Below are 15,164 nucleotides of genomic sequence, written 5' to 3'. Positions count from 1 at the left end.
CCTGGGCTTAAGCGATTCTCCTGCTCAGCCTCTCAAGTAGCTGGGGACTACAGGCGTGCACCACCACGCCCAGCTAATTTTTCTATTTTTTGGCAGAAACAGGGTCTCATGCTTAGTTATTGAGAAGTGAACTGAAATCTCTCATCATATGATTTTTCTATTACTTTTAGCTTCATCAATTTTTGCTTTATATATTTTTGAAGTTCTGATATCATGGACATACAAACTTAAGACTGTTATGTTACAACATCCTGGGGAACTGAACTTTTATCATTATGATGTATCTACTTCAGTAATGCTTTTTTGCCTTAAAGCCTACTTTGTCTGATATTAACAGATATAATCTTTATTACAGTCAGCAAATTTTATATCTTACACCCCTTTACTTTCAATCTTTCTACACCCTTATGTTTTAGGGGTAGCTTTTGTAAAATAGTTTATGTTGTTTTTTTTTTAAATCCAGTCTGATCTTTTTTAATTAGTGCTTCTAACCCATTTACCTTTTAATATAATCACCAATATATTTGGGTTTAAATCTTCAATTTTATTATTTATCTCCTATTTGTCCTCTACATTTTTCTTTCTCTCCTTTCTTGTCTTCTTTTGGATTTTTGGTTTTCATTATTTTACCGATTTCCCTCTATTAGCTTTTTATAGTTATATATTTTACTAATATAATCCTTGGCTTACCAAAGTCAAATATAAATTAGAACCTTTATCTGTTCATAGAGAATACAAGAACCTCAGAACACCTTAATTACATTTTTCTCACTCCCAATTTATTTCTCTATATATACATATACAGAACATACAAATAAATACAATCACACAAGTCTTTATTATTAATGCTTTGTAGGACAGTCAATATTCATTTAGAATTATCCACTGTGTTGTTCCTTTATCCAATCCTTCATCTACAAGTTACCATTTGAGTCCACAATCTTTTCACTGGGAAAAAACCTTTTAGTGTGGTCTGCTGGCTAAACTCTCAATTTGAAATGCCTTTATTTTACTTTTATCTGTTTTCACTGAGTATAGCATTCTAGGATGGCAGTTATTCTGTTTCAGAACATGCTACTGTCTTTTGGTTTCTACTGTTTCCAATGAGAAATAAGCTGCCATTTTTATGGTGCTTCACCTTTTAAAGGTGATTAAACTTTTTTCCCCCGCTGTTTGCTTTTAAGATTACATCTTTGGTTTTCACAATTTCTAGTAATAATAATAAAGATATTGTTTTCAATGTGAAGTATTTGTCTTGTCCAAATTACAGAATTTAATGAATCTGTCGTCTGACGTCTCTGTTATATTAAATACTTGGAAAATTCTCAGACATTATCTGGCCTTACTTGACTCTCCAGTTTTCTCCTTCTGGGATATCAATACACGTATGTTAGATCTTTTTTTTTTTTTTTTTTTTTTGAGACAGAGTCTCGCTCTGTTGCCCGGGCTAGAGTGAGTGCCGTGGTGTCAGTCTAGCTCACAGCAACCTCAGACTCCTGGGCTTAAGCGATCCTACTGCCTCAGCCTCCCGAGTAGCTGGGACTACAGGCATGTGCCACCATGCCCGGCTAATTTTTTGTATATATATATTTTCGTTGGCCAGATAATTTCTTTCTATTTTTAGTAGAGACGGGGTCTCACTCTTGCTCAGGCTGGTCTCGAACTCCTGACCTCGAGCGATCCACCCGCCTCGGCCTCCCAGAGTGCTAGGATTACAGGCGTGAGCCACCGCGCCCGGCCTTTTTTTTTGAGACAGAGTCTCACTCTGTTGCCTGGGCTAAAGTGCTGTGGCATCAGCCTAGCTCACAGCAACCTCAAATTCCTGGGCTCAAGAGATCCTCCTGCCTCAGCCTCCCGAGGAGCTAGGACTACAGGCATGCGCCACCATGCCCGGTTAATTTTTTCTATATATTTTTAGTTGTCCAGCTAATTTCTTTCTATTTTTAGTAGAGACGGGGTCTCGCTCTTGCTCAGGCTGGTCTCGAACTCCTAACCTTCAGCGACCCTCCCACCTCGGCCTCCCAGAGTGCTAGGATTACAGGCATGAGCCACGATGCCCAGCCGTTAGACCTTTTTAAAGTATCATCTATGTCTCTTATGCTCTTTTCTGTATTTTCCATCCTTTTGTTTCCTAGTGGTTTGTTCTCTTCTTGTACCATACCATCTAGATCTAAATCCATCAAATTCTTAATTTCTGTTGCTGTATTTTTTAATTCTAAAATTTCCATCAGGTTCTTTTGTTCATTTTCAATTTTCTGCTGAAATTTTAAATTTTGTCTTTATGACCTGAACATATTAAAGTCTGTGTCTGATAATTTCATTATGTAGGTATTTTTAAATGGCTTTCTTTGTTAATTCCCTTATTCTTCTCATGTTGTTTTGTTTGTTCATATGCTGGTTATTTTGAACTGAGTGTCAGAAAATACATATGGAAAACCACAGATATCAGAGGAGGCTTGAGGTGATGGTATCTTTCTTAAGAGGTTTACCCTCACTTCTGCTAAGCAGTTAGGCCTGGTGTACTCCTAATCCTGGATCACCATAATCCAATCAGACATTAAGAAGCTGTGAGGTGAAACTTTAATCCCTATGATAGGAGGCTGAACACTTTCTGATTCACCTTAACTCCTAGGGAGTAGCCCTTCAAGGTCCCAACCTAAAGCTCTTTCTGAGTAGACCCTAAACAACACTTTCATCCTTAGCCTCACGAGTCTGGACAGTTCTACTCACCTTCTCAGTCTCTCAGCTACCTCCTCAGGAACTGGAAGATACACCTAGAGAAAGGTATACCCAAATGCCAGGCTCACCTTTCTAAATGTACACTTTCTCTAAGATCTTGGTCTAATTCTTCACAGCCTTGTTATCTTTTCAATGCCTTCAAATAGATACACACATCCACAACTACATGTATGCAAATGTACATTTTTTAAAATATTTATATTTTGAGGCCAGGTTAGTTTTTATTAGTTATTCTAATCAGGAAAAGGAATACTTCTTTATTTCTGAACAATTCTTTATTAATTTTATGCATTGTATTTCTTAAAGTTTATAACTTGTCTTCACTTTAAGGTGTCTTTTATTCCTAATTTTCATATAGTAAAATATATCAATCTTTTTTTAATCAAAGTGCTTCTCTAGTTGAAAATCCAAAATATTTTTAATATCTTCTTTTGTGAAGTGTCTTTTCAAATGCTTTGCCCATTTTCTTAACTGGGATTTGTGCATTTTTTAAAAATTGAGTTCTGAGTTCTTTACATATTCTAGAGTACTCTTGTCAGATGTTTTGTGAACATTTTCTCACAGTCTGTGGCTTGTTTTTATTTTCTTAACTGTGTCTTCTGAGGCAAAGTTTTTGATTTTGATGCAGTCTCATTTATATTCCATGTATTTTTTTGGCAAGGTACTTTTGTGCCTTAAGAAATTATCTATCCCAAAGTCACAAAAATTTCTCCTATATTTTTTCCTACAAGTTTTAGCTTTAACATATAGGTCTATTTTCAATTTTTAATATTAGTGTGATGTGTGAGTACATCTCAATTTTTTTGTTCATATGGATATCCAATAGTTCCAATAACATTTGTTGAAAAGATTGTTCTTAGCCCTCCTTTAAATTACCTTGGGACTTTTGCAAAAATCAACTGACCATGTGGACTCCATTCTGTTCCATTGACCTATATGTTTACCCTTAGGGCAAGATGACAATGTAGCTTTATAGTAAGTCTTAAAATCAGACAGTATAAATCCTCCAGCATTGTTCTTTTTTTAAAAATTGTTTTGTCTATTCTAAGTCCTTTACATTTCAGTGTAACTTTTAGAATCGGTTTGCCAATTACTAAATAAATCGTCACTGTGATTTTTGATAGAGATTGTACTATTACAGAACAATTTGGGGAGAACTGACATATTAATATTGAGTCTTCCAATCATGAACACAGTATACTTCTCATATTTTTCCATTTGTTTAGATACTTAATTTTTCCTGGCAATATCTGGTAGTTTCTTCATATATACATATTACACATACTTCATTAAATTTATTCTAAGTATCTTGTATTTTTGACGCTATTTTTAGATGATTTGTAAAATTTCATTTTCTAAATGTCATTGTCAATATATAGGATACAATTAATTTTTGCATACTGACTTTATGCCTTTGATAAGTTTGCTTATCATTTCTAATAACTTTTCCAAGATTCTTTAGGATTTTCCTGTCATACTCCTGTATTTTACCTAAAACAAAGGCAGTTTACTCCTTTACAATCTATACACCTTTCATTTCTTTTTCTTGTCTTCTTATGCTGAGTAAAAGTGAGAATAGCATCCTTTCTTTATTCCTGGTTTTAGGGGAAAGGGATTTAGTCTCTTACGATTAAATAAGGTACCTGCTGTCAGTTTTTTATAGAGGTCTGGGGCTGTTTCCTTCTCTTTTTAGTTTGCCAAGTATTGGGTGTTGAAACTTGACATATGCTTTTTTACTAGTCTACTGAGATAATCAGAGGGGTTTCTTCCTTTATTATGTTAACATGATGGATTATATTGATTGGCTTTCTAATGTTAACCAATCTTACATTTCTTGTGTAAACCTCATTTGATCATTATGTATTATATTCTTCATCTATTGCTGGATTTCATTTGCTAGTATTTTATTTAAGAAATTAAAGAAATTTGTTTAAGAAATGAAGGATATTAGCCTGTAGTTTAGTTTTCTTGTAATGTCTTTGTCTGGTATGAATGTCATGTGGTCTCATAAAATGTGTTAAGAAGTTCTCCCTTGTCCTTTACTTTCTTAAGGACTTTATGTAAGATTGGTATTTCTTCTTCCCTAAATCTTTGAAATTCAACAGTGCAATTAGATTTGGGCTTAAGGTTTTCCTTGAAAGAAAATTATTAAGTATCAATGTAATCTCATTCATACACACTCATATATATTATTGCTTGTGCTGTTTTTCTTAATTTGTGTCTTTAAAGGAATTTGCCTATTAAATTGATACTGTTGAATTTATTAGTTCAAGGTATTGAAAACATGCACTTAATATCTACAGTAATATCCCCTCTTTCATCTCTGATAGGGTTAATTTGTGTTTTCTCTTTATTTCTTGATCAGACTAGTTAGAAGTTTATCAATCATATTAATCTCTTCAATTGATTTTCTTTGTTGTTTTCCACCTCATTCATATCTACTCTTACCTGTTGCTTTATTCCTTCTACTTACTTAGGGTTTAATTTGTACTTCCTTGTCTAGCTCTTAAAAGTGGATGCTTATATGACTGATTTCTAGACCTTTCTTCTTTTCTAACATGATCATTTAAAGTTTTCAATTCTGTTTTAGGCACTGCTTTACCTGAATCTCACGAATTTTTTTATTTTGTGGTTGTTCAGAATGATTTCACAAATTGCATTATTTGGAAGTTTGCGATTTAATTTGCAAATATTTGGAGATTTTCCAGAATTTTTGTTGTGGATTTCTACTTTAATTCCCTTGAGACCTAAGAAACTATTCTGTATAATTTCAGCCCTTTTAAACTTATCAAGACTTGCTTTATGACCTAGTATACGTTTAGCAAATGTTCCACATGCACTTGAAATTCAAGATTGTGTATTCTACCATTGTGGAGTGGAGAGTTCTATAAATGTCAATTAGATCAGGTTGTTTGACAGTGGTGTTCAAGTGCTCTTTATGCTTACTGATTTCCTGTCTACTTGCTCTATCAATCTATCAACTTGTCTACTCAAAAAGGAGTGTGATCTCCAGCTATAATTTGTGCAGTTTTCCATTTCTCCCTTCAGTTGTCAGTTTTTCCTTCATGTAGTTCGTAGCTCTAACAGTAACTACACTATTAACTAACATTTAGAACTGTTGTTTCTTCTTGATAAAGTGACACTTTTATCATTATGAAAGGTCCCTCTTTGTCTCTAGTGCTATTCTATGGACTGAAATATAATCTGTTTGATATTAATATGGTCACTTTAAAATTCTTATGAGTAGTGCTTGTATGATATATGCTTTGCCATCCTTTTAAACTCTCTGTCTTTACACTTAAATTGTATTCCTTTTAGACAGATTTGGTCCGGCTTTTTAAATCACTAACCATCTCAGCTTTTAATTTATATTGTTTAGTACATTTATATTTAATATAATCACTGATATGGTTAGATTTAAATTTACCATCTTGCTATTTATTTTCCATTTGTTCCATCTAGTCTTTGTTCTTTTCTTTCTCTTTCCCTACCTTCTTTTGAATTAACCAAGCATGTTTAATTATATTTGATATCTTTTATTGACCTGTTAGCTGTATCTCCTTAATTTTTTTCATTGGTTGCTCCAGGGCAGAGGACATTCCTACAAACTTTTTCTTAAAAGGCCTAATGATAAATAAATATTTAGACTTTTGGATCACATGGTCTCTGCCACAACTACTCAACTCTGCCACTACAGTGCAAAAGCAGCCAAAGACAATGAGTTAATGAATGGGTATGGTTGTGTTCCAATAAAACTTTATTTACAAAAACAAACGGCTGGTCCTGGGGCCATAATTTACTGACCTCAGCTTTAAGGTTTGCAATATCCATCTTTTTCACAGAACATTCTACCTGCCAAAACTGTGCTACTTCACATAGTGTAAGAAACACAACAATGTACTTCCATTTTTCCTTGTCTTTTATGCTACTGTCATAAATTTTGATTCTTTGTATATCAAACCCATTATACATTATTATCATTTTAAGTAATAATCTCTTAAAGAAAATTTTTAAATGAGAAAAAAGTCCTTCTATTTACCTACATATTTACTATTTTATGCTCTTCACTCGTTGTATGGATCTGAGTTTCCATCTGGTATCCTTTTTCTACCTGAAGAACTTCCTTTAACATTTCTTGCAGTGTGGATCTCCTAGACACAGATTCTCTAGGATCTTATTTGTCTGACATGATCTTTAATTTGCTCTCATTTTTGAAAATTATTTTCACAGAACACAGAATCCTAGTTTGCCAGGTTTTCTTTCAACCCTTTGAAGATGTCATTCTATGTCTTCTGGTTTGCACTGTGTGATGAGAAGTCAGCAATTATACTTATCTTTGTTCCCCTCTATGTAAATGTATCTTCTTTTCTCTGGCTGCTTTTATGGTTTTCTCATTTCCAGCTGTTTCCAATAATTTAATTATAATAAACCCTGGTATGGTTTTCTTTGTGTTTATCCTGCTTGAGTTTCATTGAGCTTCTTGGACCATGGATTGAAATTTTTCTTCATATCTGAAAAATTTGGAGGCATTAATTTTTAAATACTTTTTTCTGCATCTCCTCTTCCTGGACTCCAATTATTTTTCTCTCTGTGCTTAGATATGGATAATGTCTATTGTTTTATTTTCCTTTATTTAAATTTACTCATGTTGAGTTCTGCAATAATTTGCTCTTAAGCCTACCCACTAATTTTTTCATTTCAGATAATGTGTTTTTCAATCTAGAAGTTCCGTTTGGTTCTTTATTAGAATTTCTACTATCTCCTTTTTATATTCATGTCTTTAATTCTTTGAACATATTAATAATAATTGTTTTAAAAGACTCTGTCTGTTAATGCCTACACATACTGGTTCTGTTTCTACCTGGGTGGTCTTTCTCCTCATTATAGATCACATTTTTACATTTCTTGTCATATAGTAATGTTCCTTGAATGCTAAACATTGTGAAGTTACATTGTTAAGTATCTGGATTTAGTGTCTCCTTTGACAAATATTTTTGATCTTTTTACTGATAGGCAGGTAATTTATCTGCAAATCATCTTGACTTTTTTGAGGCTTCTTTCCCTGCTTAGTTAGGGCAAGTCTGGAGTAGCCTTTACCATAGGGCTACGTTAGCCCTACATGTACCATGGTTTGGGATCTCTATCAAGTATAACTCCTAATAATTGCTCATTTCATAGAGTCCCCAGTAGTTTTTCTTTATCTCATAGTTTTCTCATAGAATCTTACCCTATGCAGGCACAGCTTAGGATTCAGCTAAGATTCAAGGGTGCCCCTCTGCAGATATATCTGGGGCTTTTTCTCATCATAGCTATCTCCTCTCAGGTATTCTGCCCTGAGTACAGACATCTCAATCTTCCTGAACTTTAATCTCTGACTCCTCAACTCAGCAAGACTGCTGTGTACTTCTTGCTCTTTTTGAGATACCCTTCCCTGTTCCATATCTGAAATTTAGATTCAAGTAAAAAGGTAAGGCAATCACAGAGATATTTATTTCACTGCTCTCAGAGATCTCAATCCTGCACTGCCTATTGCCCAATGTTTGAGAATAATTGTTTCATGTATTTTGTTCCATTTTCTAGTTGTTTACTGCCAGGAGGCCTAGTTGGATATCAGATACTCCATCATAGCTGGAAAGGGAGAACTATGAGTTTTGAAGTTTCATTTTAGACATTTAATACTTTACAGGAGTTTTCTTTTGTTGTAAATACAGTATGAGATGGAGATCCAACGTCATCTTTTTCCAAACTGATTAACATTTTTTATGGCTCCACTTATTCAGTGCTTCCTCTTTTTACTTACTAACTTGGGATTACAACTCTACCACATGAAGTTTCATATATATGAGTCTGTTCCTAAGCGCTCTATTTTATTCCCCTAGGCAATTTTTCCCTCCCACTAATATCACATTCTCAATTACTATAATAAATCGTAACACTCTCTAGGGTAAATCCCTCTTTCCTGCTTACCACCTCTAGATGGGCCCTACTTCTTAGTCCTTTTTTTTGCACACAATATTTTAGTCCCATTGAGTATTGTGATTAAGCCAGCTGTAATCTGTATTGGACTTGCATTGAATCTATATACCAATAAGGGGAGAACTGACATTTTTATATTAAATATTATTTTCCATTAACATAGTATATCTCTCCATTTATTTAAAATCCATCTTCCTTAACATTTTTTATAAAGTTTTGATTTTCCTTATACTGGTCTTATAATTCTTTGTTACATTTATTCTGTAATATATGATATTCTTTGATATTATTATTAATGATGTCCTCTCACTATATTTCTGGTAGTCTACTGCTGACATAAATAAATGCAACCGACTTTTGTATATTAATGTTACATCAAGCTACCCTGCTAAACTCTCCTAGCATATCCAGCAATCTGTAGTCTCGTTTCCTCCATCCATGTCGCTGATATATTAGTACAAGCCACTATGATTTCTCAACTGAATATATGAAACAACTTCTCATCAGTCTCCCAGACTCCAGTCCTGAACTCTACCCCCCAAGTAAAAGATTCTTTACTGATCTTTCTATTTCTCTGGCTTTTGAATGTATTGTTTCTCCTGCTTGGAATATTCTTTCCATCTTCTCATGGCTAACCTAATTCCTGCTTTTTTTTTTTTTTTTTTTTTAAGAGACAGGTCTCACTTTGTTACCCAGGATACAGTGCAATACCACAATCATAGCTTGCTGTAATCTCAAACTCCTGCAGCTCAAGTGATCCTCCTGCCTCAGACTCCCAAGGAGCTAGGGCTATGGGCGTGCACCACCGCACCCAATTTTTAAATATTTTGTAGAGACAGGGTCTCACTATGTTGCTCAGACTGGTCTCAAACTCCTGGCCTCAAGGTGATCCTCCTGCCTTGGCCACCCAAAGTGCTGGGATTATAGACATGAGCCACTGTGCCTGGCCACCTGTTTATTCTTTAGGTGTGATTATTGCCCTCAAATACTTCCAAGGCTAGGTTAGCTACCCTTCTTGTGTGCAGAGTATCACTGTGCTTCTAACTCTTACTACCCTAAATTATTTCTGTGCCTCCAATTAAACCATATGCTTTTTGAGAATGAACCTTTATCTTAATCTTCACATAGTCCCAGAACTTACAGATTCTGACGTGTGGCAAAAGATCAATATATATTTGTTCAATGAATGTCAGAATAATTAATATTAAAAAGACCCATCTGAAATAGAATTGTTTATGCCATTTTGCAGATCAAGAAACAGATCTAACTACAAATCTTCATGGTTCAAGAAACATTACTCCACCCTACTACTTTACTTTTACAAATAATGTCCAAAATATACAATAAATGTTTTGTCATAAAAGAAAAAATGTTTTCTCATTTTGAATTTATGTTTTGAATAACTATAACCTGTCACCTATGACTAAAGAAAAAGGAGGCCACAGGAAAAAAAGAACAAAAGAGCAATCAGCCAAATTGCAAAAAAAACACCCACAAAAACCTTACAATTAAAATGTCTAGGCCGGGCGCGGTGGCTCACGCCTGTAATCCTAGCACTCTGGGAGGCCGAGGCGGGTGGATTGCTCAAGGTCAGGAGTTCGAGACCAGCCTGAGCGAGACCCCGTCTCTACTAAAAATAGAAAGACATTATATGGACACCTAAAAAAAATCTATATAGAAAAAATTAGCCGGGCATAGTGGCGCATGCCTGTAGTCCCAGCTACTCGGGAGGCTGAGGCAGTAGGATCGCTTGAGCCCAGGAGTTTGAGGTTGCTGTGAGCTAAGCTGACGCCACGGCACTCACTCTAGCCTGAGCAACAAAGTGAGACTCTGTCTCAACAAAAAAAAAAAAAAAAAAAAAAAAAAAAATGTCTATAAGCACTGAGATCTTTTTTTTTTTTTTTTGAGACAGAGTCTCACTTTGTTGCCCAGGCTAGAGTGAGTGCCGTGGCGTCAGCTTGGCTCACAGCAACCTCAGACTCCTGAGCTCAAGCGATCCTCCTGCCTCAGCCTCCCGAGTAGCTGGGACTACAGGCATGTGCCACCATGCCCGGCTAATTTTTTCTATATATATTTTTAGCTGTCCATATAATTTCTTTCTATTTTTTAGTAGAGATGGGGTCTCGCTCTTGCTCAGGCTGGTCTCGAACTCCTGAGCTCAAACGATCCGCCCACCTCGGCCTCCCAGAGTGCTAGGATTACAGGCGTGAGCCACCGCGCCCGGCCTGAGATCTTTATTAGGGTGATGAACCAGACTGGTTTGTCTAGGGACACAGAACTTTCAGTGCTAAAAGTGGGGAATCACCAGGCAAACCAGGGCAAGTTGGTCACTCTAATTTTAATACTAATACAAATATTTACTTTTATGTGAAACACAAATTCAGATTCAATTATTTTTATTATGTAATAAAACATGTAAGGCAAGGCCAGGCATGGTGGCTCACACCTGTAAGCACAGCACTTTGGGAGGCCACGGCAGGAGAACCACTTGAGGCCAGAAGTACAAGACTAGCCTAGGCAACACAGCAAGACCCTATCTCTACAAAAAAAAATTACAAATTAGCTAGGCATGGTGGTACACACCTGTAGTCCTAGCTACTCAGGAGGCTGAAGCAGAAGGATTGCTTGAGCCCAGTAGTTTGAGACTGCAGTGAAGCTATGATTGTGCCACTGCACTCTAGCCTAGGCAAGAGAGTGACATTCTGTCTCCCCCCCACCCCCTGCCAAAAAAGTAAAGCAGTGTATATTTTAGACATGTAATATAATGTTCTTTCAGTCATGCACATTTGTATTCAAATTTCAGCACCACCTCTTTATTACTGGCAAGTTACCTGGCCTCTTTGACCATTAAAAAACATAAATTATTTTCCTACAGTGATGTAAATCTCTCAAATTCTAGAACATACAGTTTTTAAAGGCAGAAACATATGCCCAGGTTCATTTCCATTTCTTAAATGCAAGTTAGTGTTAAAATTCTTACCTGTGTTACTTCCTCTGCACCAGTCATCTGGTACTTCCTCATCCTTTCAAATACTGAATGATCTGCACAGCCCCCCTGTGGACCATATTTATGGGGATAGTCTAAAACACAACAAATATCATTACTGTCACATGTTAAGATATAACTAGTTATCTTATAAATGAAAAATTAACTGTCATAATTAATGAAAGTCATAAATTCTTATTGAGCACCTATGGGAAAGGCATCAAACTAGGCATTTTTATTTTAAAATCTGGAAGGTTCCTAAGTTCTCCTTCAATAAAAATCACTGGTCTTTAGCTTTTTATCATATGGATGATCTGTGAGTTCTAAAAAACGACAATAATTATTCATTATTCAGGATTTAACTTTTCTAATCTTTCCCTCTTAAGATACATAGAGCATCTTAAAACTGCAATTTACCTGATTTGTAATTTATAAATTTCCCTTCAGACACATTAAATTTCCAACGCCACAAATGTATAAAGCCCCCTCAACTTGAACTACAGGTAGGCTGATATTATATTTGGTTTAAATTCTTTCCACGAATACCAATTGGCCTCAAGGAAAAGTAACCTAAAAACATACTCTATGGCACAGTAAAAGTAGACTAAGTTTAAATTTACTCAATGTATAACTCAGGTGACTGCTCTGCTTCACAAACAAGTATCTATTTTATCATTTATTTTCCCTTAATAAAGTGATTAATTTATCCTTAGCTGAACTGGTTCTATTTCTATATAATGGTTCAATTTAGTTTAGTCATTTAAAAGTTCATTCCACTCTCAAAGTTCTGCATACTTCTCCCTTGTTACGGTCTTCCTTAGTTCATGAACATATTTTATAATTCAATCTAGTAACCACAATTAAAAGAACTTGCAAAATAAAACATCAAGACATGGGTAGAAGAGGAAGCACTGAAAAATCCTTGAGTAGCTTATAAATGTAATACATAGAAATATAATTATAAACACCGCAAGTAGTTTCTTAAGAAAATCTAGAACCTGAAGTGGACATTAGGGAACTACAGTTGTCCCTCGGTATACTTGGGGTATTAGTTCTAGGACATTCCCTTCCTATATCAAAATACAGGCATACTCAAACCCCAAAGTCAGCCCTGCGTAACTTACATCTAGAAAAGGTTGGCCTTCTGTATATGTGCGTTTCACATCCCATGAATACTGCATTTTCCATCTGAGTTTAGTTTTTTAAAATCACATATAAGTGGACCTTCGCAGTTCAGACCTGTGTTGTTCAAAGGTCAACTGTATTTCACTGGAAATTCTAGTTAAATACTAGAATACAAATAAAAACTGGCAGGTGGGAGGTAAAGGCTATAGACAACCTATCTACATCAATACAACAGCTCTTATTTGAACTTTAAATTAGTTTTTATCAGAGATCAAGGCTGTAACAGCTGTAAAATTCAATCAATAAATGTAAAAGGAATGACATAATTAAAATTGCCATTTTGCAACCCCACATGTAGAAACTGATTTAGGCAAGGATCATCAATGGGTGCTAAAACCATTGGGTCAAAGTTGTGAGGGAATAGGATATTCAGTCTCTGAAAGTATCACCCCGCAGATTACTTATTAATTATTAATATAAAGGAAAAAGGTACTTTCAGATCAAACAAAGAGAATGATTACCACTTCAATCACCAAGTGATCAAATTTAGCATTACCAAACATAGGACGACCTGATACTATGTACCTCCTGATGTGATGCATTAAGAAATGTCCAGTATTCTTGCCAAAATAATTTAACTAAATCTAATCATGAGTGAATAATCAAATACACTGAGAATGAGGGGCATTCTATAAGTCAATGATCTAGACACAAGGGAAAAAAAATGCAGTGTCATTAAAAAAGAAAAAAACAGAAAAAGTCAGGAACTGGGGCTAAGGGAGCCTGGTATAAATTAAGACACTAAAAGAAACATAATAAACACATGCTTTAAAAGGTATTTTTATGACAACTGAAGAAATACTATAGACTTTAAATAATTTTTATAGTCTGTATATTAAATGATATTAATAACTTTTAGGATTGAAACATTATTACAGCTATTTAGGAAAATGTACATATTCTTAGGAGATCAGAGAAGTATTTAGCAGTGAAGTTTCATGTCTGCAACCTACTTTCAAATGGTTCCCAAAAAAAGTGCATGGGAAGGGGAAGGATGTAAATGTTAAAACATGGCAAACCAGGGGAAAGATACACGTGTTCATTGTGTAATTCTACTATTCTGTAGGTTTGAAATTTTCAAAAAAAAGTTACGACTAAAAGATTGCAGTATCTGTGGTACTCAAATGATTCTGAAGTAGAAAACTAACACTAAAGTGCTGGGAAGAAAAAAAATGATATATTTAGTGTTGTACTGTTTCAAAGATTGTCTTTGAGAAAGTGAAAATACAGTATCACCCAACATATATTTAATAAGATTCTACCACAAAGGCTGGAAAGTTTTACAGCATAAAATGCCAAGATTTTCAATTCTCACCTTTTAGTAGATTTGGGGTGTTAGCAGCACAATGCCTTCTTCTGCTATTAATTTTAACCTGAAAATATCACAATGAGCCTTGCCTAGATTCTTAACAAAACCTAGCTTGCCTGGACCATCAGCTCATGAAGTTCCTCCATACCAGGAACACTCATTTCAATCAACAAAGGAAAAATGTACAGGCATAGTCATAGACAAGTATATACATATGTGTATACCTACATACACACACACACACACACACACACACACAAGTTCTTTATTCCGTTAATAAACTTGATCCCTCGGTATTTTGCTAATTGTTTCAACTATCATATACAGCCAAGTTATAGCTTGATATTAGTTATTTATATATCCATTATTTTGTGATATTTTGCCCCAATACTGGGATAGTCTATCCTCCAGTAACTAAAAATGTGACATGATTCTTTGGCTAGCTTTTCCTTAAATCATGGATAAGAAAACAGTTTATCTACTTCTTACCAACAATAATGAATATGATAATGAATCCTGCTGCTGAATCTGGCAGTGACTAGGCGAACAAGTTAAAAATGCTTTCAGAGTACTAATTTATTAAATATTTTACCATATAAAGTGGATGAGACCAATTTATATACTTTTAAAATTTTATTTTAATTTCTGTTGCAGGGTAATAAGCCACTAAATTATGATTCATTTACTATGTTCTATTCTTCTTATTTCTTTATGAGTTAGTTTCTACTGCCTTAATATACATTTGTTAGAATTATGTTAATACTTAAGTTAATAAGAACCAATTTTAACTTTATCTTAGGGTAATTTAAGTTTAATGAAAAAAACATATATTTAGCAACATTTGATGACATTCTTACAGAGGTGAATTAGACAGACACACAAACCCCAAAAGAGCTTTTAGCTACTGTTCTAATTTATCCTAAAAATTCTTAAACCGTCTTTATAACCCCCATACCAAAAACTGCTCTC

The 15,164-nt window shown here is 34.7% G+C and overlaps 1 protein-coding gene across 1 annotated transcript in view; it reads right to left on the bottom strand.

The window, feature by feature from the left end:
• ADAM10 (ADAM metallopeptidase domain 10) overlaps nucleotides 1-15,164 on the bottom strand; it is a 127,583-nt gene that overhangs the window by 50,192 nt on the left and 62,227 nt on the right. The window contains exon 5 of the mRNA XM_069483412.1: nucleotides 11,696-11,796. Coding sequence (XP_069339513.1) covers nucleotides 11,696-11,796 — 101 coding nt within the window. The remainder of the gene's footprint in view (nucleotides 1-11,695; nucleotides 11,797-15,164) is intronic.

This window comes from Eulemur rufifrons, chromosome 2, assembly GCF_041146395.1.
Source record: "Eulemur rufifrons isolate Redbay chromosome 2, OSU_ERuf_1, whole genome shotgun sequence".
NCBI lineage: Eukaryota > Metazoa > Chordata > Mammalia > Primates > Lemuridae > Eulemur > Eulemur rufifrons.
The sequence above is the reverse complement of the archived record's forward strand: the minus strand, read 5'-3'. Positions and strand labels throughout refer to the sequence as shown.